Below are 26,597 nucleotides of genomic sequence, written 5' to 3'. Positions count from 1 at the left end.
ACCAAAAGAATGGCTTTGTCAGAAAAAGATCAAAGTTATGGAAGACACAGCCAGAGCCCAGACCTGAATTCTATTAAAGATCTGTGGGTTGACCTTAAGAGGGCGCTGCACATGAGATGCCCTCACAGCCAAACAGATTTAGAGTGCTTTTGCACGGAAGAACGGAAAAGATTGCCAAGTCAAGATCTGCCATGCTAATAGATAGCTGAAAATTTGCTAAAGTCTGGGGTGTTGGAGGTGATCAGGACTGTTATGTTTCGTGTTCTTTGGTTAGATCAATGTTCTTACTAATGATATTGGAGCAGACGGATTCTGTAATTAGTATCCATTTCCTGGCACTAAATTTGGGAGTCTCAGTGGATTGCTCTGGTCTGAGGTTTTTTTGGCTGTGTCCAAGGACTAGGACTGGAAAGGGAAGGGGGGGGGGGGGGGGCAGGATGGGGCTGGCACAGCCTCCCATGAAAGAAGGAGAAAGACAGACAGCACAGTCCCACCCACCCCATCTCTGCTCTCTGCTAACTTATCCTGCTCCCTTCAGATTTCTTCAGACTATCTCGGAGGCTGAAGCTCTCTCCTCTCTCTTCCCAAGGTACGGATCACTCTGCACACAACTTTTTGTTTTAACTTACACTGGACTATTTTATGGTCTATTAAACTGCAAGATTAATTTGGATTATGGAAGCTGTTCTATAGAGAATAACTATAAGGTGCAACCTGGTGCAGGTAGGTGTGGCGCAGATGTAGCAGAGGTGAGCCTGTCATTAGACACAACATATTGCAAAATCGCATAGTATTTTAAGTATCACTATGCAACTGCAAACATTTAAACTCAGCTCTGCTATATCTGTACCTTTATACAAGGCTGGACACACAAACAGATTTTGATGCAGTTCTTGATGTAAGTTTTTGAAGACAAAGCCAAAAGTTTCTCATCCCTATTAATCCACTTCTGTCCTTGCATCAAAAACTGCATGTGTGACCCCAGCTGTGTAAACTAGTACTAACTTTTTTTGGTAATTTAGCACCAATGTATTCTGCAGTGCTCTACACACATGTCATAGGAAACCAATTAACTGGTACATCTTAAATGATGCAATCAAAATAATACATAATCCCACTCTAGTGGATACATCGCTGCACAGAGGGTTTTATAGGGTTAAAGGGAGCAAGTTTGAAAGATTTCAGTTTGCCTCTTAAAATTCCATAGTGATAAGGAATGAAGTGTATATACAGAGGAAAGGAAGAATCTGAACAATCCACTCAGGAGAACACTTAATCTGTGGTAGTGGGTACAAATCAAGTGCAAGGAATGTCAGTGTGTGTAGAATATATGATAAAACTTACAAGCTGTCGCAATGTGCTTCACAGAGGACTACAGGTGAACCTACAGCATTATCCTAACCAAAGTAGCAAAAGTTACAAACTGAACTCTACTGCATTTGTATCTATTGAATAAAAACTTTTCCTACTTTGTAGAACTTTTACAGTATAATCTGATATCACCTGTACTGTTACTTTGATGTCAACATTGTAGCGCATGTAGACTAGATAGATACATAGTCAAAGGTGGAGTTCAGTTTGCACAGCTTATGTTGTTACACCTGATAATTCTATTAATCTCTCTATCTATCTATCTATCTCTCTATCTATCTCATATCTATCTATCTATCTATCTATCTATCTATCTATCTATCTATCTATCTATCTCATATGTATCTATCTATCTGTCTCATATCTATCTATCTATCTATCTATCTATCTATCTATCTATCTATCTGTCTCATATGTATCTATCTATCTATCTCATATCTATCTATCTATCTATCTATCTATCTCTCTATGTATCTCATATGTATCTATCTATCTATCTATCTATCTATCTATCTATCTATCTATCTCATATGTATCTATCTATTTATCTATCTATCTGTCTCACATCTATCTATCTATCTGTCTCATATCTATCTATCTATCTATCTATCTATCTATCTATCTATCTATCTATCTATCTATCTATCTATCTATCTATCTATCTATCTATCTATCTGTCTATCTGTCTCATATGTATCTATTTATCTCATATCTGTCTATCTATCATCTATTTATCTCATATCTATCTATCTATCTATCTATCTATCTATCTATCTATCTATCTATCTATCTATCTATCCCTCTAGCCTTTATCTGGTATCACGATTATTAATAAGGTAAACATCACCAAATGCTGTATTTCATAATTGTCATAACGTTGTACTATTGCAATAGTGCAGAATAAACATAATATAACATAGTATCCAAAATAATAAACAAATGTAGCAGAACTGAAATTCTCATTTGCTACATTTCCTTCTGATATAAAAATGTTTGGATTTATTAAATAAAAGGCAAGTAAAATGATTTTGTCTTTAAGCAGTGTCAGGGGGTTAAATGACAGATTCAGCTCTGCTACATTTATTTATATATAGTTGGGAAAAGAACATCTGTAAAAGCAGAGAACTGCAGTTGTTGACATAAATTGTGGTTGTCACTGCGTGGCAGGTTTTTGCTATACTGCATGGGGATAAAGGGGTTAATACAAGCATTGTCTGCCACATAAGCAAAAAAGGGGGGAGGGGGAGATTGGAGAAAAGAAAGGAGGGGATACTGTTATGTGGGAGAGAGAATCAACTTTACAAAGTTGCTGGAAGCCCAGCTCCACCCTGCCTGGCTCTCCTCTCACATTACTCAGGCTCTGAGGAATGCCTGATGCTATAGCAACGTGGTCAGGTCCTCCTTTACCAGCTCATCATCATCATCAGGCTAGTTGGTCTATCATGGTGCACCTATTTCATTAATGGTCCAGATCTAATCTGACAGGATGCAATGATAACCCCCTACTGATTCTCAGCCACGCTTGATTTTTTTTACTTGCATTATATTTTTTTGTGGTTTTTTTGTCTTTTTTGGAGTTTTTGTAAATTTTTTTAAAGCGGCTCTTTGGTTTCAGGACAAAATTCTGTGGTATATTTAGGTGGTGTATTACATGCACTTGGTCTCTGTCATGCATCTAATCCGCTGGTTTCAGGTGCCATTTTCAGCCATCCAAGATGACTGACACAATCTTCAGACTACCTGACATCCACAATGCATTGGTACTGTTAGCATATTTGGTATTTCAGCCGCACTTCAGTAGCTGTTAGCGATTCCAGCGATCTGATTAGTTGTTGGGGACACACCCTTTGGAGATGTGCAGGAGTGCTACTTCATGAGACCAGCGGGGGGGTTAGGGTTTAGGGTTAGGTTTAGGGTTAGGTTTAGGGTTAGGGTTTAGGGTTAGTTTTAGGGTTAGGTTTAGGGTTAGGTTCAGGGTTAGGGTTAGGGTTTAGGGTTAGGGTTTAGGGTTAGGTTTAGGGTTAGGTTTAGGGTTAGGTTTAGGGTTAGGGTTAGGGTTTAGGGTTGGGTTTAGGGTTAGGTTTAGGGTTAGGGTTTGGGTTTAGGGGTAGGGTTTAGGCTTAGGCTTAGTTGCTGACCCTCCTACGGCCGTGCTGCTGCTTATTTAAGGAGCCAGCCACTCGTACACATCTCCAAAGGGGGGGGGGGGTGTACCCAACAACCAATCAGGTCGCTGGAATCACTCACTGCTACTGAACTGTGGCTGAAATCCCAAATATGCGTACTGTTAAACTACCAATGCACTATACCTGCTCTCTGATTAGCCAAGGCTACTCATGTGATCAGCATTGACCAATCAGAGAAAAGTGGACACTGTGCATTAGTTAAATAGATAATTATAGTGGCCACCTTGGACAGCTAAGAACTGGGACTGGAAGTGATGTGATGGACTGATGGCAGAAAAGATCAAGTGCAGGTAGTATATTGCCTGCCTCAGAGGTGTAACGTGTAGCTTCTGGGCCCCAATGCAAAACCTGTAACAGGGCCCCCAACTATAATGCTTTATTCATAGTACTGGGCTCCCTACATGGAGAAGAGAGGCCTTATGGGCCCCATAAGGTTCCTGGACCTGGGTGCAACTGCATCCGCTATAGTTACACCAGTGCCCTGCCTCCTTGTGTCCCAGGCCACAATTTTGTCCTGAAACTGGAGGGGTCACTTAAATGTTTTCATTTGATTCAGTTGACACATATTTTTTACGATTAATTGTCAACTTAATCGAATTAAAAGGTTACAAAATGTAGGATTTTTTTCTCATTACATATGCCCATGTCCTATATGGGACGCAGCTCTGATCGCTAAACGTGGGAGCTGTATTCACTGTCAGTTCTGGAGGAATACACATTGTAAACTGCGGTTGTCTGCCAATAACATAGGACCTCCAGGGAAATAACATTACAAGTCCCCCTCCACAAACAGCTGAGGTTGCTAACCATAGACCAGAATGGATCCATAGCAGATCTCAGTTAAATTTTGCTGCAGATCTGCATGAATATCCGCACCAAATGGACCTAGGACCTTTTTTTGCTTTTTCCTTTAAAAAAAAAATGGCAAATACATTTTATAGAATGGATTGGAGGAATGATCAAAGCATTATCATATTACTTTAACTTAATTACTAAAGTGTTAATTCATTAAGTCAATTACAAAAGAAAAAAAAACCTTTTTTTTGGGGGGGGGGGGAGGCTGAGCACTTAGTGCAAAATGTTGGCCATAGCACTTATTAATTTTTTTTAAAAATGGAATTCTGTTCTCCGGAGTGAGGGCCGCCTCTTGTAGAGCAGGAAGAGCTGAGCAGTTTGATATAACGTTTTGTGGGAAAAGATTTATAGTAGGTGTATTTTATTCATTTTTTAATATGTCCTCGTTCTGAGCTGAACAGTCCAATGGGTGGAGCTACCAGGGATTGACAGCTATCTATGACTGTGCATAGAGGTAGGTGTAACTTGAAGCTTTCCAGCCCTAATGCAAAACCTGTAACAGGGCCCCCAACTATAATGCTTTATTCATAGCACTGGGCTCCCTATATGGGGAAGAGTGGCCTTATGGGCCCCCTAAGGCTCCTGGGCCCGGGTGCAAGCGCATCCCCTGCATTCCCTATAGTTATGCCCCTGACTGTACATAAAGAAAAAACAATCACAGAAAGGACCGCCCACTGGACCCCTAAACCCAGAATAAGCAGAGATTAAAATGAATAAAACACACCTACGCAAAACTGTATAGAAATCTACTTTGTGCCCTGTAACATGTAGCCTGCGGTTTGGAAAGCATATTCAAGCTGACAGATTCCCTTTAGTTGTTCTAGAAAGTGACAAATAAATTCATACTGCTATATCATCTCCCTCTATATAAAATAGTTTAGGCTATAATAAAACAATATGTTATGTAAAAAAGACTCTACTTGGCAGCCCTTGTTAACATTCTCCTTAAGGGGCTGTTTTGTAAAGAAACTGGCCCAGAGATCAGTTGACCATCATGGATCTGGCTTTAGAAATCCCCAGAGATGACTTCTTTGGAAGCTGTGTCTGGCTAAACATTTTCCCTACAGCGGCCACTGCAGGCCAAATATAGTATTACATACTGGCCACTCCAATGAACAGCTGTCTATGTAATACATGGATGGGCTGGCTGAGCCAGAGTGAGAGCCACTGTTTGTTCCCAAAGGGGGTTCCTAATAGGACAAATGAAAAGGTATTGTCCCATAGGACACCCCTTTAATTCATTACTGCCAGGCCTCCTCCATGTTGTAAAATAGATGTCCCTCTACAAAACTGGTCAACCTTTTCTGACCACGGATGATGCAATTAGAAAAAATGGACAGGATGTGGTAAAGAGTGTTGTAAAAAGGTGGGACTCACCTGGTGGAAGTAGCCTGTTGGTTGACAGGCTGCTTCACCGCTGGTCCCAGTTCACTTGTAAAACACTGGAGAGCATCTGGGATATGTCCAAAGTATGGGAGTATTTCGGCCACAGAGCTATGAAGAAAAAAAGGAAAAAATAATCCCGCACTCTGGGTGTGTATTGAAAGAGACAGGGTGAAAGTACCAAGGAGAGAACTTACTTTGTTGAGGGGTTCGTTGGCACAGAGAACCTTCTCACAAATCCAAGATGGCCTTTCACAATCAAATCAGCAATGGTCCTGGTGTCTTTCCTACCCAATCTTTATTCCATTCTTGGTGGTACAATCAGTGCAACGCGTTTTGGAGGTCTTTCCAAGATATCTGCTTCCTTCTTCAAGCACAATATGTAAGGCACCAGGACCATTGTTTATTTGATTGTGAAAGGCCACCTTGGGTTTGTGAGGAGGTTCTCTGCGCCAACGAAGCCCTCAACAAAGTAAGTTCTCTCTTTGTAACTTTTACCCTGTCTCTTTCAACACACACCCAGAGCGTGGGATTATTTTAACATTATTTTCTGAGCAGGGAAGACACTAAAATTAAAGACTAGAAGATGAGGAGCGTTTAAACACTTCTTCCAAAAGCAAATTTGAAATGTTTGACAGGTAACCACAGAGACATCATCTTTGTCATTGAAGCCCATCAATTGGTAATGAGAAAGGTTTCATAGTGGCAACTATTGAGGTTGCACGTTGCATGCAATTGGTCGAACAGCCTCAATTCTCTTTAGCCCTTATTTACATGAGCGTTTTCACACAGCTATTGAGGTCCTTAAAAACGCCGGCCGAAAATTGCGACCATCTAAAGCATTGGATTCCAATGCATTCATTCAGATGGGCGATTTTCCGGCACGTAAAATCGGCTAGCTGGAAAAGATAGCACATACAGATGGGTCTTGTTAGAATACAAAGGCTGTTCCCGTAGACTCCTATGGGAGCCTATGCGAGTCGTCAGAAAAGGGAAGGGTAGAAAGGGGCAGGGAGTTTAGCAGCAGCTCGCGTTGCTAAAGTCCTTCCCCCTCCCATTGCAGGTAGCTCCCATAGGTTGGGGAGGGAGGGAAAGCGAATTTAGCATGGCAAGCGCTGCTAAAGTTCCTCCCCCTCCCTTTATGGACAGCTCCCATAGGCTTCTATAGGAGCTTCTATTGCCGCGATTAACTGACAAGGGGAGGGGAAGAGACTTTAGCACCCGGCCCACGGAATTCCGAGTGCGGCATATATACGCCGCACCCAGCCATGTGAATGGGCTAGACAACGGGAGATTTAGCCATGACTTGGTTGCCGTGTTCTCTCATTAGGCTGTGATGTGGGTGGCCGAAAATCGCAACGCCCATATGAAAGAGGCCTGAGTTGTTAGTCATTCTCTGTACATGCTCAGCACATAGTCTTCTAGACCACAATGGGCCAAAACATCGTTTGTCAGCTAGTCACGGGGCTGAAGGTTCTTTGGCTGGGATGTAGTTGAAATCTTAACCTCTCCCGAACATACACTCATTGGTTGCTGAGCCACTGAATCCACATAAATGCATGTGAGCGGTCTTCAAGTGAACGCTCTCACTGCTGCAAGAGGCCACAGCACTGAGTGTTCCTCACATGGTCAAACCAGCAAAGACCCCCGCAGCAGATGTATCTTCAAAAACCAAAACCAACAGCGAGTATTCTTTCAAAGACCATCAAGAACTGTTCAGCCGAGGATCACATACTTATGTGTTTTCGGGAGCCAATCAGCGTTAGGGTAGGAGGCGGACAATAAGCAACGCAAACTTTCCTGCAGAGCTGTTGGCTAGTTCTTGAAAGGCAATGATTACCTGTTTACACCAGAGGATAATTAATCAAGCAGTGACTATTTTTAGGTGAGCTGAAACAAATTAACTATTCAGATGATAGCTGTCTGGTTTAAGGCCACCTTTAGGGCGGACACCCACTGGCATTTTTTTCTCCACTGCGCTGCGAGAGTAAAGGTAAAGTCTTGCAGCGCAGTGCGAGAAAAAAACTGAATAGCTAAGGGCTATGTGTCATTGGCTGAGCACTCAGCCAATAGCTATGCACTAGCTGCTATTGGCTGAGCCCTCAGCCAATCAGCACAGCCCTTTCAGCTGACAGAGCTTAATATCAGTGCAGGGGAGCCAGCAGGAGGACGCGTCTGAGCACCGGAGAGGTGAGTAATTTTTTTTTTTTTACACTTATTGCTGATTATCAGGGAAGGACTTATATTTTAAGCCTTTCCCCCATAATCATACAGCGGGGCTTGGCACAAAGCAGTGCTTTCAATGGGATCGGCAGCAGTGCCGATCCTATTGAAAGCAATAGGATAGAATGCCACAGCTTTCACAGCTGTGGCAGAGGATTCCTTCATCCCCGTGCGGACCGCGGGGATGAAGGAAAATCCTGCCACAGCTGTGGCAGAAGTCCCCGGCATTCTCCCTATGTTTTCAATGGGGCTAGCGCTGCTGCCGCTGGGCCCATTAAAAGCATTAGCGATATGCCGGTTCTATACCGGCATCTTTCTTGCGCTGCGAGGCGAGAGTTTTCTCGTGCTCTCGCAGCACAAGAAAGAAAATATCGCCAGTGAGCGTCCACCCTTAGGGATCTCAAAAGAGACACCTTAATGCTACCAAATAAAGGGGCTCCCAACTCATATTCTCTGCTAATCCGAACTTCTGATATGTTTCTATGATTCCTTAGAAAAGTTGTTGTAACCTATTATGATATCGGTATAAAGAACACAGTAGAATAAAACTATAAAAGTGTGTAAAGTAACCACATAAGTTGCTTATATGATATCAGCGCTAGTATAACTATGTTATTTTGGTGGAGCTGCTCCCCAAGCCACAGTTTACACAGATGCCACGCTCCTCTCCTCCGCACGCTTTAGTTTACAACGTTCAGCGGCTGATGACGTTGGTGTGATGATCCATATGTACACACAGTCCCAATTCAAAGGTGCATTTCATCCGGGCTTCAGACCAAGATAAATTTCCTGCTCCTTCGTTCCTCATCCCAAGATGGCTACACCTGGGAGAACCTGCGTAATTATTAACTGTATGTCTATAAAATGTAGGGTTTCGCAAAAACAAGCTTTACTCCATTTCTCCAAAACAACCTCAAAGTTCAGGATGAGATGCTAAAAACTGTGGAGATCCGATATACTTTATTCCGTTTTTCCTTTAGGTTAACCATAGAGCCAAGAGATCATCGAGATTACTCTACAAATATATGATATTGAACTCCTTTGTGCCGATCCCATTGGTAAAGAACATTCGTATTGTGGGAAGTATCTTCTCATGAAAGCAAGTCCCTTTTCTGAAGGGCAAAAAAATTGTAGAAATACACATTGGCCGGATTCATCATGGAAGATGAAGCAGATGTAGCCGTTAACCCGTTTGGTCAATGGGTTTTGTATCTGTTCCTCTCAAATAGAGGACAGGAAGTCTTCTATTTTTTTTACCCCATTTTATAAAATGTTCTTTCTGTAGCGCTCGTCATATTATGGCCTTGGCTTTTTCTGTACCTCCCATAGACTTCAAAAAAGTAGGGTGCAAGCTTCTTTATCGACTTCTACAGAAAGAGCTTAAGAGATCCCAAGATCCCGATTGTTCTGATAAGAGGTGGGACTCATACTTATCAAGCATTAGTGTTATTTTTTTTCCATATGATGGAAATATCCCAGACCTTTGTAGGCCTCAGTAAGGCTAATACTGGCCATACATAATAGAGCACTGAATATTGATTTGACTGAGCAAAGGGTAAAAGGGGGCACAAATAATAAAATCTAAGTAATTTTAGATTAATCCCCCCGATGGTTTATGCATCCAGTGCAAAATCTATGGGGGTTTTAGGTAATGAGTTCAGTAGTTGGATAATGAGGTCTTCCCTTCCACTTACTTAGGCACTTGGTAATATTACATTGCATTATTATATACTGTCCTCCAAAATCCTTCGAGGAATTCTGCATGCCCAACCAGTGGTTTATTTTATATGAGGACATGTTTAAATGCATGGGAAGAAAGGATTGGGCATGTTGAAATCCTACATGCAAATCCATCCTCCATGGACATCTGCCATGGATAGACAGTAAGGAGGTAAGATTGTTGGCTAATCCACTGAAATCGATTTTGGCCAACTTTTAATGGGACTGAAGCCCTCTATGACATTTCCACCTTCGGCACCAATGATGACATCCAGACTTGCTGCACTGTCAGTGGGCTAGACAGTCAGCTGATCACTAGAGACCCCAAGCAGCAGGTCCCTGGCAGTTAACTATTGATGACCTATCCTAAGGATAAGTCATCAATAGAATTGACCTGTACAACCCATTTAACTATTATAGTATTGGCCAACTGGGAACCACCTTAAGTTCATAGTCAGGGTATTGACACCTGGAGCCAGTCCTTAGAATAACACCCTATAGCTTATTCTTCTACAGTTCCGAATACTCCTGAATGAAAGTTTGTACTAGTTAACCCTTTCCAATCCAATTTTGGGTTCAGAGTTTCCTAAAAAGCTTTCGCTTTTTGCTGTTTTACAACAGTGCCATCTGCTGGCTAAAGCCAGTGTGTGTGCGCCAGAGAGGCTCCGACCAGCGGAGTGGCTGTCAATAGACGGTAAGAATACCCTGTCAGACGTCTTCTGACATTGGAGCTGTACAAGCTTCAATCAGAATGTAGAAAGAGGTCAGACAGTGGATTGGAAAGGGTTAAGATACTGACAACTTCATATCCAAGAACAGCTTTTAAAATGGGGTAAAAAAAATAGAAGACTTCCTTCCCTCTATTTGAGAGGAACAGATGCAAAACCCATTGACCAAACGGGTTAACGGCTACATCTGCTTCATCTTCCATGATGAATCCGGCCAATGTGTATTTCTCTGTCCATGAAGTGTACGAAATGAAATCTTTCCAGACACGGACGAGGCTCAAGAAGAAGTCTCTTTTCATAAACTTTAGTTTACTCTTCTGAAATAAACTTGTTTTTTCCTCGCTGTGAGATCATGAGGAGCTGAGGTTTGTTTGCTACAGGACACATTTCCCTCTACGGGGCCTTCCAAGTAAAATACATAAGGTTCTGTACTTCTGTGTCAATACGTTTAACATATAAGAAGTATTTATAGACATGTTGGGGGCCAACCCAAAAAGTAGGAGTTGCCGCATCCTGATTTCCGATAACTGTTATGCATCAGCAATTTTTTTTTTGGGCCTTCAACAAGAAGGCCCAATGAGTCGCCCTTCCATCACTGCTTACAGTGTATGAGATACATACATTAGGAAGTCATTTTTTGAATATACGGTTTTTACATGCAAAAAGTTTTATTCTTACTTTTCTGGCAGCTTTGCCTTTTATAGATTTAGTTTGAATTGTTTTTAATTTTGTTTTTGTTTTTTTTTAGAAATTTTTGGTAATTTTTTTATCCATCCCATTTGATATTGAAAAAATGGTAATATATAGATTTTAGTGCCTATGTGTAGGAAAGCTTGAAATTGTAGTTGATTACGTTTTTTTTTATATCCAGACTACGATCAAAGTTTAGAAAAACCCTATGCAGTGGTGAACATGGAAAAGAGAGAACCAAATGGGGCCCTTCTTAAGGTGCTGGATTCTGGTGCCTTAGGATAGCAGACAATTCCCAACACCTTTGTGTTTGAGCAATTCAGTTCCTCTGGAGATACGAGTCATGCAATGGTTCCAGCCACCCAATAGATAAGAGGGTGGGACTAATCATCACTGAGCCTCTAGTGGCATAGCAATAAGGGTCACAGTGGTCGCAGCTGTGACCTGGCCCCTAAGGCTAGTGAGGTCCAGAGGCTCCCCATTGCTAATGACATTGCTGGGCTTGCACCCCTCAATTCATACCCCATCTAATGAATCGTATGCACATTAGCTCCGTCACACAGGCACACTGCACTCACCCTGCCTGTTATGATGTGGAGAACAGCTCCTTCCTCTTCTCTTCTTCAGTATGGCAGCACAACAGACAGTGTGAGTGCAGCGCTTCTGTGTGATGGAGCAGGAAGAAAGTTAATGTGTATATGACTTGGACGAACGGGCAGCGTGTGGGGCTCTACTACTATATAGGTGGCTCTGTTTCCACACCAGGATGTGGGGGCTCTATTACTGCGCAAGGGGTTCGATTATTATAAGGGAGGCTCTATTACTACATAGAGGCATAGAGGAAGGGGGCTATATTACTACCATGGTTCCAACCTAGTACCTGCAAGGGTGGGGGGGTTGAGGGGCCAAGCTGCACTCTTGCACCTTGGCCCATGAGCGTGTAATTATACCGCTGTTGAGACTGCTTTCCATGAGCCACATAGTCTGCCTCTATGGCATGTATGCCCTTGTCCCTATGGGTAAGATATTGAATAGGGTTGTTTGTAAGGAAGCAAACTATGCACAGAGGGTCTTACTGCTGTGAACCCCACAATCTATAGGGAAGTCACACAATATGTCTACAGAGTGACTGTTTCAGATAGGTGTAGTGGGGTCTACTCAATGGTAAGGGTCTTGTGGGAACTACCCCCTTTACCCTCTCTATACTCTAACCATGACTACATAGATGAGTGATAGACTATATACTAAGCTGCAATTAATGTATATAGAGTAGGCCACCATGCTCAACCTACCTGAATCTGTAGGGGAGATCCACAGTCATCTCAGCCCTGCTATTGCTTTTGGTTAGCGAACGTGTTTTCGCTCTCTGATCTGAAATGTGATTAAATAATCCTGTTTATTTTTGAGCTGTGGACATAAAGAATGTCCTCCCAGCATGCATGTAATGAGTGCCAGGAAATGTTCAAATCAAACAGGGTGCCCCGGTCTGTGCTCAGCCTATCAGAGCATTGCGGAGTAACGAAAACTGCCAAAAGTGGCAGTAACTTTCCACCTAGACACTCATGAAAGCCAAAAATGTTGAGCTGACCCCAACCTGAGACAGTGCACAGAGGGGAGACCCATGTCCAGGGAAAATAGAATGAAAGGAAGTTTTCTGGCAATCTCCATGCGACCACTTTACAACGTGCAGTGGGAATAAAAGTGAACTTTTGTAGGTCGACCTCTTTGAAAGTCCTGTGCGAAGGTATAAAAGTCGAAAACATTATATAATCAGATGTAACATAATAACAGTTTGTTAAATTATAGGCCTTTATTCTATTTAAGGGGTTGTCCAGTTCTAAGTTATTGATGGACCATCCTCAGCAGGGGTGCAACTATAGGGGTTGCAGGGGATGCAGTTGCACCCGGGCCCAGGACCCTTAGGGGGCCCATAAGGCCGCTCTTCTCCATATAGGGAGCCAAGTAGTATGAATAAAGCATTATAGCTGGGGAACCCTGCTACAGATTTTGCATTGGGGCCCCGAATCTTCAAGTTACACCTCTGATCCTCAGGGTAGGTCATCATTAATAGATCAGTGGGGGTCTGCAGCCAGGGACGCCCCTGATGCTAAGTTATTCGCTGGGCCACAGCACTTTTGTACTGAGCTGATTTATGCCAGTAGCAGACAGCTCCTTTCTCACTGCAGTGGCCAGTCTTGGTATTGCAGGCCAAGTTTCCTTTGAAATGAATGGGAACATGGCCTGCAATACCAAGCCTGACCACTGACTTAGGATTCGTTCACATCAGTGGTATTTTGTCCACTAAGTTCCAGAAAATTCGAAATCGAACAAACTCCATTGGTGGTGAATGGGTTCAGTCAATGCATTCCTGGCATTGCATCATAATTGATACATTGACTTAAATGGAAACTATTGTCCCATTTAAAAACTCTATGTGAAAATCAGTACTCTGAACCAATGAGGGTCCCTCGGTTGGACCCTCACTGATTGGCAAGTTATTCCCCCATCCTGTGAATAGGGGATAACTTGCTGAGATGGGAATACCTCTTTAAGGCTACTTTCATATTTACCATTAGTGGTGCTGAAAAAAAACGAATGTTTATGTTTTTGCTGTAATTACAGTTGTGACTTTAAGGAAACTCTTCCTAGAACTGCTACCTTAGAAAACTGTTATGTATTGCAGATAGCAAACAATGATTTTAACATAGATGTTTATTCTCCCATTTAAATCAATGTAGCAATGATGAAACATGGCCAGAAATACAGTAACTGAACCCAATTACTACAGTAGCACATCAGGCTGGGCACCAAAATGTAATATAAATGGTATTATAAAAGAACTGTAAAAAAATAGTTACATATGTCTATCATCTTATAACCAAATTACAACCATCGTTACCACCATTTCAGGAATCAGTTGGTCTGGGGGTATAACATTTCTCCTTGTGGAGAGCGCCAAGTTGGCTCAGGGAGTCTTAAGCAGGCCGTGCAATGCTCCCTGGGAAAGAGGTATGCAAATAGGAGATAGAAAAGTAACTCCACAGCACCACCTGGTGGAAGGCAGCTTCCCTAGAATATATGACCTTGCAACATGAAAAAACATAGACGCCAAACCATGGTTTTCTCCAGAAGAAAATATTGACTTGAGTGTGGTCCAGAAAGTTGAGTTGTTTGGTAGAACCCAAGGAATCTTCTAAGTTTTAGTTCCAGTGAGGAACAATGGGTTAGGTTCCATTCCAAGATTTGTTGTAGGGCCTCACAAATAATAGATAGGACCCCGCTGGTTGCATGGTGCATTGCTAAAGTTCATAACACAAAAGGATTAGATCAAGAGTGTTCCAACCTGTATGGATAATATTCAGTTTCTATTGGGTTTACCATAATCATAACCCGATGATCAATAATAAAGTCTCACACATTATTGCACATATTTGTTAACTGACTTAAACTTTGATTTTATTTTTCGTTTCCAGGTCTGGTTGCACAATGAGAGTCTGGCTTTTCTTCGTCTTGTGCCTCGCTGGCAAAGCACTAGCTGCACCTGTAAGTGGTCATTTGTGAACAATGTAATCTGCCTCTTTCTTGACCATCATGAAGCAATATGGCAGTAGACATGAAAAAGGGAAAGCTCACCTACTTCAGCCTATTGTCGTACAGTGTTAATTCAGAGGATCTTTTCCATTGTGGCCCAATCCTGGACCAAGTAAGAAGGAGGGGGGGCTTAGCTTAAAGGATCATGCTTGGAGTGCGAGGTCACCCATTGTGGACTAAGTAATGGGAGACTCGGCAAGCTAAGTCTGACACATTAAGCTCCTGTAAGCTCCCCTCTTTCTTAGTTGGTCCATTGCTTGACATGGATTGGTCTATTTGATGAAGGTTTTCTTGGCATACTATACCATTGGCAGTGCCAAGCATACAGCATTTAGATGGCCATTTTCTTTTTGGCCCTTCATTTTTGTGTCCAGTTGTTGGGAATATTTCGGATACCCCGGTGTTTACTAACTGAGTTCTCTCTTTAAGCAGCAACAGGATGCTTTGCCAGAAGAGGAAGAGGTGATAGAAGATGTCGTGACTGAGGTGAGGCAATGTAAATCTTCTATTGATTGACCAAGAACTTCTGTGGACCTTCTTTGATCGTCATTCTTTATATGTACAGGAGACAGTAATAGGAGCAAACCCCGTGCAGGTAGAAGTTGGAGAGTTCGATGAAGCAATAGATGAAGAAGAGGAACCCACCACACCTGAAAGTAAGGATTTCTCCCAGCTAATACTACGAATGCTATGTATTCTATAGGAGCAAGGAATACATCACTGCAAATTTACCATTAGGAGTCAGTAGGCTGGTTGTTGACCCCTAGTGGATGGTGGGAGCTACACCAATTGTGGCTAACCTTACCCAAACTCTTCCAGAAGCAATGACTAGATGTTACTATATACCAAGTAAACAGATGAGGGCAACTGAAGGACCTAGGACACCACAGCTTCAGACTTTAGGTCTACTTAATATGCTCAGCATTTCTACCCTTAACTGGAAGAAAGCAACTTTCTTCTATTCTGTTCTCATAAAACATTATTTCCCATAGATCCTTGCTTGAACCACCACTGCAAGCATGGCAAGGTGTGTGAACTAGATGAGACCAACACTCCAATGTGTGTATGCCAAGACCCATCAACCTGCCCTGCAACCGTAGGCGAGTTTGAGAAGGTAAGTCTTGAATTGGATCATGTACAAACTCCCAATAGATTTAGGTCAAACCACCCAATTTCCATCATGGACCTCATTCACACCAGTGCACTCCATGTCTATATTAGTCCAGTATTTGGAAAGTACTGAGCAATATGTCTGTCAACATAGTTCATTACACTGTATGATGGAGTGTTACTTTTGGAAACTTCATTGATATCAACATACAAGTCTTAAAGGGGCTGTCCAGTTGTAAACTATTTAGTGCCTAAACTCAGGATACATCATCAATAGTAGATCGCGAGGATCTGCTACCCAGGTGTCCCACCACTCAGCTCTTTGCCCTCATGCACTGGGCTTCTTTCTACAGGAAGCAGTCAGTTCCATTCCCACTGCAGTGGCCAGACTTGGTACTACAAGTTTCAATTAAAATGAATGAGTTTAGCCTGTAATACCAAGCGTTGTCACTGCAGTGGGAACGAAGCTTCCTCTAGGAGTCATCTCAGTGCATGAATGCATCAGCCCAGAGAATTGCTGATCGGTGGAGGTCCCTGGAGATGGACGCTCACCGATCTACTATTGATGACATATCCAGAGGATAGGCACTCAATAGTTTACAGCTGAACACCCTCTTTAACACTTTTTTGAAACTTCACCAACGTTCAGCTGTTTAGGACTGTAGACGGACTGAATGCACAATGGATCAAAAGAACCATAATGATAAAGTGAAGAGGATAGTACCAAAGGACCCCTCAACTTCCAAATTACCATCTCTTTTTTGCAACCCTTTGCCCTCATGGCTAAACGATTTTCCCACGAATGATTATTGAAATGACCATTTTTCTCTTTTCTCTCTCTCGTAGGTCTGTGGTACAGACAACAAGACCTATTCATCTTCCTGCCACTTCTTTGCTACCAAATGTACATTGGAGGGAACAAAGAAAGGTCACAAACTGCACTTGGATTATATTGGACCATGCAAATGTGAGTTACTAAGATCTTGACCCCATTTTTTTAAGCAACCAGGACTGTTCAGACAAAGTCCTACAAATGGCATTCAATAATTGATTAGACCTTAAAAGGTCAGATGGTAGGACTCCAACATCTGTGATCCTCTCAGATGCTGTGGGAAAATGGCAGCTGGGATATAAAAGAGCCATGCCACTTGGTTTCCTGACAGCTCCATTTGGATTTTTTTGGGGGGAGGCCAAAAGATGGTCTTTCTTTGAACCATTATAGTCAAGGAAAGACCATCCAACCTCTGAAAAAAGCTTTACGGAGCCAACAGGAGATGAATTGGCAAATGCCTGTACTGGGGAAAACGTGGGTAAGTAATTAACTCTGAGATAGAAAACTGAGATTGGTTATTAAAGGTACATACTCTGATTGGGTCACCATTACTAGTGAGGTACCGCAGGGGGCAGTATTCTTTAATGTATAAATGACTTTGTAGAGGTTTTGTACAGTTGGATAGCAATATTTGCAGATGATACAAAACCATGTAAACTAATTCACAGAAGAGGGGACAGAATGCGACTGAAAATGGATCTGGATAAACTGGGGGTTTGGACAGAAAAGTGTCAAATGAGGTTTAACACTGATAAATGTAAGATTCTGCACACGGGCAGAGGAAATACATGTCACCATTACACACTAAGTGGGAAACCACTGGGGAACACTGACCTGGAAAAGATAACGGGGATTTTAGATAACTGTAAGCTTAACTGGAGCAACCAGTGTCAGGCAGCTGCTGCCAAGGCAAATAGGATCATGTGGTGCACCAAAAGAGGTCTAGGGGTGCATGATGAGAACATTGTTCTTCCACTTTACAAGTCACTGGTCAGACCACAAATGGAATACTGTGGACAGTTTGGGCCACTGGTACTCAAGAAGGACATATCAGAACTTGAGCGGGTACAAAGGGGGCAACTAAAGTAATAAACAGAATGGGCGGACTACAATACCCAGAGCTTATCAAAATTGGGGTTATTAAGTTTAGAATAAAGACGGCTGAGGGGCAACCTAATAACTATGTATAATATATCAGGGGACAAGACAACGTTCTCTCCCATCGTCTGTTTATACCCATGACTGTCACTGTAACAAGGGGGCGCCCTCTGCGTCTAGAGGAAGGAAGGTTTCATCACCAACACAGAACGGGGTTCTTTACTGTAAGAGCAGTGAGACTGTGGAACTCTCTGCCTAAGGACGTGGTGATGGTAAATTTGATAAAGGACTTTAAGGGGGGCCTGGATGCCTTTGTTAAGCGTTACTATATTACATGTTATAGTCATTGATTACCTCGGTGATCCGGCGATTATTCTGATTGCTAGATTGGAGTCAGGAAGGAATTTTTTTTCCCTCAAAAATATGGAAAATTGGCTTCTGCCTCACGAGGGGGGAGGGGGGTTGCCTTCCTTTGGATTAGCATTGTAGGATAGGTGGATGAACTAGATGGATGGACGGGTCTTTTTCAGCCCCCCAAACCAATAAATATTTTGGGGTGTATGAATCCAAAAGTCTGAGGAAAACATTGATGATGGTTTGGAGAAGAGATGACAATTCACGTAACTCAAATGACATGAATGATAAGAACAAAGTTATTGTAGAATATTTGCTTCAACTTCTTGACTATAAACTCAAAATTTCCATTTTCCACTGCCGGGCCTTGGGGTCATTTCACGTTGGGATGACACATAGAGCGTGTGCAGTTCCTATGAGGTGAGATGTCTTCTACAGCTGCAGGGAATTACATGTCTGCATCCTGCTGGCTCAGCGCTCTAAATGATTACAGGCAATGAGCATCACAATCTCCCCTGAGGACGAGTTCCTAAGGTGCGCAGATCTGTTGGAACCTGCACTGCTTTATGTCAAACATTCCATTCACTCGACGACAATACAGCTATTATTATTCCTTTTATAGATGAATTTACTGCAATTACAAGTTTACATTTCAGAACATTCCCTTTCTTAATATGCACGTGTTTTGATATTCTCTACCCAAGAAAACACATTAACCCCTAAAGTAGTGCCACCTAGTGGTCTAGAGATCATGAAAAATGATCAATTTTTGCATAATATGGGTTTTTCTTTATTTTTTATGGGGAGGGAAGAGCTGGTAAAATATAGAGTCAAGTCACATTATTATGACCAACGGATAATATTCCTAGGCCCAATAGCCAATAATCATTCTTTTTTGCCAGTCTGATAAATCACCCCATTTATCCATGGCAACAACGAGTTGTATGTGAGCAGACAGCCTATCATATACCTTATATACCCACCAAGCCAGCCCATGGCACATCACTTCCTGCATACGCTGTGCACTGCTGGCATCGAGCATAGGAGGTGGTCATAATAATGTGACTTGACTATGTGTATCCACTCATTCGGGGGGCGTCGGGGGTTGCAGAGGGGAGTGGGGGGGGGGGGGGGAGAGAGAGCTACCCACTGTTCCCCACTGCTACCCCCCGCTCCACCACGCCGCCCCCTGGCGCCCCCCGAATCTTTTCGTCCGAGTACTCAGTTACTCGGAAAAAGCGGTGCTCGAGTGCAAAAACACCCGAACCGAGTAGGTTCGCTCATCTCTAAAAATGTAGTATCTGGTCATACAACATAGAAATTCTACGGCTCCAAGGAAGTGAGGATTAACTTATATTGCCCAAAAACTTCAGAGTGTGAGTCACTTCTGAACACAATATTTCCCCTATAAGTATGTCAGTGACAACAGGCCGGATAATAGACATTCCTACTTGGACAAAGAAACCTCTATCAAGTGTGAGAGCCTCTGACAGCCGACTTTGCTACAACAAAGACCGCCCTGTAAATTCGGCCTTTCAGGCAGACTGTGAGCTAATGAACAGTGCCGAACACTATCTGGGCAAAGGGAATAGTGTCCGTCATCATGTTGAGGCCATTTCTTAATTCTGTTGCTTATAAAGTACAGGTTTGAGGTGAAGATCATCTATGAAGGTTGAAGACTTTTCAATGCCTTCTCTTTCCAGTTGGGGATAGATGAAAAATGGAATGTAGGCTTTTCTAAATAGTTGACTTTTTAGCCACATCTAACTGGGGTTCCTTGGAGTCACCAGAGAAAATGATTCTGAGGGTCCAGCCTCCATCTATACAGAACATGTGCAGGTCCACTTTTAAGGTCCAATGAGTTATTTGTGATCAACCCATAAGATGTAGACTGTAGTGACAAGTGATGGTCTCCAAAGTCACCTCTAAATGGGGTTGTCTTCTGCTGGAACTTTGGGACCCATTATTGTATCAGATGCTTGGCCCACTTGGTCCATCGCTAATCCGTTGGGCCAGTCCAGCCATGCGGATTATCTCACAACTTAAACATATTTAACAGGATTTTTATATTTCTCTTACAGTCATTCCTCCCTGTGTGGATTCTGAGCTGACCGAATTCCCTCTGCGCATGCGTGACTGGCTTAAGAACGTTCTGGTCAGCCTGTATGAGCGTGACGAGGACAACAATTTACTCAATGAGAAACAGAAGATGAGGGTAACAAAAATATTCAATTCTCAGATGATAGCTCTTATATTATCTCACCTCACCACTCAATGTACTTTGTAATGCACGCACAGCCCTCCCCACAAACATCTAAAGTTGTACCTTCACATGATACTCCAGAGAAGATAGCCAGGCAGAATAGAAGAGGTAAATGTAATAATTATTGCTAATGACTGTTAGAGTCTATAACAATAATTATTACTGGTGCTAAAAATAATTTGGCGTAACTACAGGCTCAGGGGCCGTGATGCAAAACGTGAGCTGGGGCCTAGCCTCTATCTGTATCTGTACCCATACCCATACCTAAACCATGCTGCACAGAGACATAACTTGAAGCTTCTGGGCCCCAATGCAAAACCTGTAACAGGGCTCCCAACTATAATGCTTTATTCATAGTACTCGGCTCCGTATATGGAGAAGAGAGGCCTTATGGGCCCCCTAAGGCTCCTGGGCCCGGGTGCAACCGCATCCCCTCCATCCCCTATAGTTACGTCCCTGGTAACATCATAGTTTAGGTTATTATTATCTGAGATACATACATATGGGACAATGCCAATATATGATATATTTAATGATTTAGCATGGCCACAATTTCCTTCTTGTCGTAAATAATTATGTTGTCCAGTTGTAAACCATTGATGGCCCCCTTAGGATAAGCCAGCAGACCCTTGTTGATCTACTATTGTTCACCTATCCGTGGACAATTCCTTTATAAAGGAATAGGAATGGTTATTGTATCGTGGCCGAATCTAAGTGTTTCTGGTCAACAGAAAAAATTAAAGTAAGGGCACTCTTACATGGGTTGATTGCCCATCGCTCCTTTGTTTTCACACAGGAGTGATGATTGCTGACTGAATGGAGGCACATCATGCCGTAAGTCTCTTTCCACCCACCCGCCCCAACACCACCCCACCCCCCGCCTCCATCCACAGTAAACAGTTAGTTGTTTGGGCTGCAAATCAAGTGACTCTGACAAGTCAGCAATTTTCACTTAGTTGCCCTGTGTTTACTTGGGCAGACAGTTGCCAGTAATTGCTCTTTAGAGTGACTACTCGGGCGACTGTAAGCCCATATTAAAAAAAACCCTACGGCAACTTTTTTTTAGCTTCACTTGGGTTGAAGAACTTTTTGGATCCAATTTCTATGTAATGAGAAGACATGGAAGGGTTGTAGAACCCGCTTAGCTGGGACCAGAGGCGTAACTTGAAGTTCCCGGGCCCGATGCAAAACCTGTAACAGGGCCCCCAACTATAATGCTTTATTCATAGTACTGGGCTCCCTATATGGAGAAGAGAGGCCTTATGGGCCCCCTAAGGCTCCTGGGACCAGGTGCAACCGCATCCCCTGCACCCTCTATAGTTACGCCCCTGGCTGGGACTTTCAGTCATATTCTGCAGTAATGCTGCAGATCTAATTCCCTAACCCAGAAGCTTAATTTTAAGTGCTCTCTTCTTAACCCAGAATAAACAATGTATTTTTTACTTCCCTACTTGCTTGTACATGGACTATCCTGTACATCCTGAGTCAGCTGACTGTTTTTCTTTTGTAAACCAAATAGTGAATTAATAGCTCAGTCCTCTTTTTACTATTTTTAAGGTTATGCTCAAACCTTTTAGGCAAATCCATCTATAGAAAGTCAGATGATATTATTGTCGTGGGGCTTATGGAAGGGATAAGACTTGTGTCAAAGCTTTCGTCCGAATTCCCTTATGCCTCGTGTTTGGGTTACTAAAGGGACTAAAGCTGGCCATACATTAGAGCTTTAGAATCCTGATGGCACGTGGAAGCCAAAAAGTAGATCTGACATATTGTAATTTTTCCTATTGCTGCCATGTCCAGTCATCCATGCTAAAGGACAGTGCCATCAATTGAAGCCTAGACAAAACCACAGATCAAGGCAGAGATTGATTGTCAATTTGTCTTTTTAAGTCATGGCGTTGTCCAATAGAAAGTCTTTACAGACCGTAAACCGTGAATGACAAGTCATTGGATAAAGGGTCCTCTGGAATCACTAGTGTATGGCCAGCTTAAAGGGGTTGTGCTTAGATTCACAACCGATTTGAGAATGCGAGGCTTGGAGCGATCATCTGATTGCCCCAAGTCCCACCCTTCGCACCCTCTGGCAAACAGCTGATTTTGCCTGGGGAAGTTACGCTTGTCCAACCATTTCCTCTGCAGTGGTGACTGCAAGGAAAATGTAGTATTGCAAGATGCCATACACATGAATTTCAGTCTTGTAAGAACAGAACAGTAGAAGGTCCGCCAGAACGAGGAGACATAGAGGTGGGGCCCTGAACCAGAACCCCTGCTTTATGCTGTTCATATTTTCTAATAGAACATACAAACAGGGAACGCCATCTTGGCATAACCTCTTTAAGAAACCATAAGCAAAGCAGCTAATCCTACTAGTCTCCCTATTGTAGAGCCTAGTGGATCACACCAGCACCAGAAGGAGTGGAGTATCTAGATCCCACTAAATGCTCCCCCATAATATGTGCATCCTGGAAGTAGTATTACTAGTATAATTCCATAATATGATTGTATCCCATAGTATGGTTAGATCTGTGCATACAAGATTGGCCAAGACTAGATCATTTCATACATTAGGACTTCAGTTAGAGCACAATCGCAGAACATTTCCAAATCTCACTAAGATGGTATATGCAGGTGAAGAAGATCCATGAGAACGAGAAGCGTCTTGAAGCTGGAGACCATCCCATGGAACTGCTGGCACGTGACTTTGAGAAGAACTACAACATGTACATCTTCCCCGTGCATTGGCAGTTTGGACAACTGGACCAACACCCCATTGATGGGTATGTAGTATATTTGTGTTTATCAGGCAAAACCACAGTTGCTCATTACATTAAAGGTTTTTTTCCAGGACTTAATTGATGACCTATTCTCAGGATAGGTCATCAGTGGTCGATTGGTGGAGGTCCACTGCCTAGGACCTCCAGTGATCAGTTGATATTGGGTCAGGTGTCATTGGGGATGGAACATGGAGTTCCTCTGCATTTCATCGACCCGGGTTGTTATTGCAGATATGAAGCAGGTGCCTTGCCATTACAACCATCATAAAATGTAACATACGTTATCCTAACGAACAATTATGTAACCAAATTACTTGTATCAACCCCTAAACAAGGCTTTGCATGAACGATAGAGCCAAACTTCACTACACTCGCTCGAGTTATAGGTTCACATCTCCTCATACTAGATTTTGCATGTATCAGTCCCATGGGAATTAATATACTTGCAACCCATGTCGGTATCTGCTTTGGTGAGTATCGGCCTCTCCATGTTGTTGGGTCTTGAGCTTCGGTAGGGCTCCATCTTCAACATCGACATCTCGATGTTGGGAACAGAAGGGAGGGAGACTGCTTCTCCTGCCACACGATGTAGGGGTCCTTGGTCCCGGTGATCCGGCCACTCCTTCCTCTGTCACAGCTTCATATCTGCACAGATACATGAGGCATTTATGGCATATATCATACAACTCAACCAAAACGGTGGCAAATGCTATTAAATCCATAATTAACCCATTGCTAACTCATTCTGTTTCTAGATACCTCTCCCACACTGAGCTGTCTCCTCTCCGCGCCCCTCTTATTCCCATGGAGCATTGCACCACTCGTTTCTTTGAAGAATGTGATCTTGATAATGATAAATACATTGCTTTGGATGAATGGGCCAAGTGCTTTGGAATCAAGGATCGTAAGTACAATTATAAGACAAGGGGGGGTAATAAATAATAATTACCTGAAAGCGCTGTGGAATAAGTTGGCGCTATACAAATAACAAGATTTTTATATGTGGTCATTTCTGCTGGATTCACATGGAATCCAATTGAAAAAGAAAATTGCAGCATACTGCATCAGAATCCATAGGATGTAACCGAAAGAAAGGGTGGAGTAACTCCTCTCTGGTGTCAAGACTGATAGTGGAGTTATAGGAAAATGCTTATTTTTGGAAGCGTTGTTAAAAGTAGATTTTTACTGTAATCCCAAATCTTAACCTTTTAACAAAGATATGTTCAGGTTGTGTGACGTGGGGCACAGACTGTTATGGTGCGTGCTTATACTCCATAATTGGGATGACAGAACGCCTTTACGACATCTAAGACACTGTGTGTGGGGGGGGGGGGGATGAGTACTGGAGACCTTGCAATAATGTTTCTGACATAATAGATTTCAGGATAGCATCCAAATACACTTGGTGTTCCACAATGTCACCCTGATGCCTGGGGTAGCGCATCAATGGACTCTAGTGGCAGTGTTCTCTCTAAACCGGAAGGGAAAGAGTTAAAATAACATACTCATAAGGATCAACGAGCCTAATAACAACTCTACCCGTCGGCAGGGTTTGGAATTTTTTACTTTATCATCTTCAGAGCTCACAGCTTAGCAGGATCAGTGCCCTGGGGAAGAGCTAGGGTTGGGCTGGTGGGGCATGTGACCTGGGTGCAAGAGGAGGCATCAGCAAGCTATTCTGCCTTGGCTAGGGAGTTTAGATACTGTGTATGGCTAGCAAACTGAAACCGTACCCCAACTAAGGGAAAGCCCAGCTATGACTGCCAGAATGAGATGGGAAGAAGAATGGAAACATTAAATTATAGGGTTGCAGATTAAAGTCTCATGCACAAGGCCTTTTATGAAGGTCCATGAATAGAATTAGTGTCAAGCAGATTGGATCCCATCATGTGTAATTAGGAAAGAATTTCTTGAAAAAGTTGCTGCAGGCCTTCCTCATTCACAGATGACTGGACCAGATCTTGTACGCTGACCCACATTATTGCCGTATGCATTAGCTGCATTTTTAAGAATTTAGCTCTGTCACATAATCCAATATTGATTAACATTGGATTCTGCAGGGTCAGTGTGAAGCAGGACCTGAAGCCATGTATATTGTACAAATGGTCGCAAGTTCCAGTCCCATGTGGGACTGAAAAAAAAATTAAAAATAAGTTTCATAATTGTTTTTTAAAGCCCCCTTTCCCCAGTATACGCATAAAAAAATCAACATTATAAAATAAAAAATTAACTTCAATTGATATTGTGGAGTCTTCAAAAGCCAGATCTATTGAAATATTACATTATTTATCCTGCACTGTGAACATTCTCAGAAAAAATACACAACACTAGGATTGAGCTTGGTCGGTCACCTCGTCTCCAAGCAGCAATTGAAAAAAAAGTGAGCAAAAAAAAAAATTGTATTTACCCCAAAATGCCACCAATAGAAACCTACAGGTCACTATGAAAAAAATTAGCCCCATCGATGGAGAAATAAAAGGTATGGGGCTCCCAATATGGCATGGATAGGAAATCCTAGGCTGAATTCAGGTGGCCACAATCTCAGACGCATCTCGCATCAGACAGCACACGGATCCATAGTACAGACATGTGACAATACAGTAGCCTGAAACTAACTATATAGTATCAGTAAAGTAACCTAATATACGGTAACCCCCCGTTTTCTTTGTGTCTTGCAGAGGACGTGGATCAGAACATGATCATCTAAGCGAAACGCGTGGATTTTTGTCTCATCTGAAACTATTTGTGTAATATTTTATTTTGTATCTCCTCTTTCACATTCTAGTTTGTAATATTTGTCTCTCGGGGGTTGGGCGGTAAAACAAAAAAAAAATGGTGCTAACTTTAGAACAGATTCTATTAACGGTGCTAAGGCCAACACAACAAGACGCATTAGCACACAGAGGAGATGACAGCGCGTCGCCACTAGCTCGGAAATCCATTGTTTGACCAGACTGTTACGTCTATCTTTCACTCTTTTTTAAATATTTTCTAACTCCTGACATCCAACTTTTTCCCCCCTTCTTCCTAAGAACAAAGTTGAATAGAGCGGCTTACAATGCTAGTTTCAAACCTCTCGTTGCCTATATTCTCATTCTATTCCATGGCTACTACCCCCAATGGGAGCGTTAAAGCAGGACTTTAGCCCCTTCTTTGCTGGAGTAGACCCCCAGATTTTACCGAGAGACTCTAGCAATGAAGTGGTTAACCCCTGACTGGTATGCAGGGGAGGGCGGGTGGCGGGATTTCATATGCTGATGGGGACATACTTCCATACAGGTTCCATCGAGCGTAAGAGCGGCTCTCCCGGAATGTCAATGTTGATTTTAGAGAGTTTGGTATAACAATCGAAACTGAGGCTCCTTAAAGAATAAAACATTGAAAAGCATCTCCTTATATTTTGCATTCACTGAAACTGCT

The 26,597-nt window shown here is 42.5% G+C and overlaps 1 protein-coding gene across 2 annotated transcripts; it reads left to right on the top strand.

Moving 5' to 3' along the window:
- The first annotated feature begins 453 nt into the window (after positions 1–453).
- SPARC (secreted protein acidic and cysteine rich) lies at positions 454–26,565 on the top strand. 2 transcript variants are annotated; one of them, XM_066590432.1, is made up of 10 exons: positions 454–589; positions 14,629–14,698; positions 15,179–15,232; positions 15,312–15,402; positions 15,739–15,860; positions 16,703–16,823; positions 20,222–20,355; positions 23,032–23,180; positions 23,933–24,081; positions 25,856–26,565. In XM_066590432.1, exons 1-10 carry the CDS (start codon positions 459–461, stop codon positions 25,882–25,884), a joined length of 1,050 nt encoding a protein of 349 aa, XP_066446529.1. In that variant the 5' UTR covers positions 454–458; the 3' UTR covers positions 25,885–26,565. The 2 variants fall into 2 exon arrangements, with proteins under 2 accessions (XP_066446529.1, XP_066446528.1); XM_066590431.1 differs by having other exon boundaries at positions 15,176–15,232.
- Positions 26,566–26,597: the final 32 nt, after the last annotated feature.

Source organism: Eleutherodactylus coqui, chromosome 2, assembly GCF_035609145.1.
Source record: "Eleutherodactylus coqui strain aEleCoq1 chromosome 2, aEleCoq1.hap1, whole genome shotgun sequence".
Classification (NCBI taxonomy): domain Eukaryota; kingdom Metazoa; phylum Chordata; class Amphibia; order Anura; family Eleutherodactylidae; genus Eleutherodactylus; species Eleutherodactylus coqui.
This window is presented reverse-complemented; position numbering and strand designations above follow the sequence as displayed.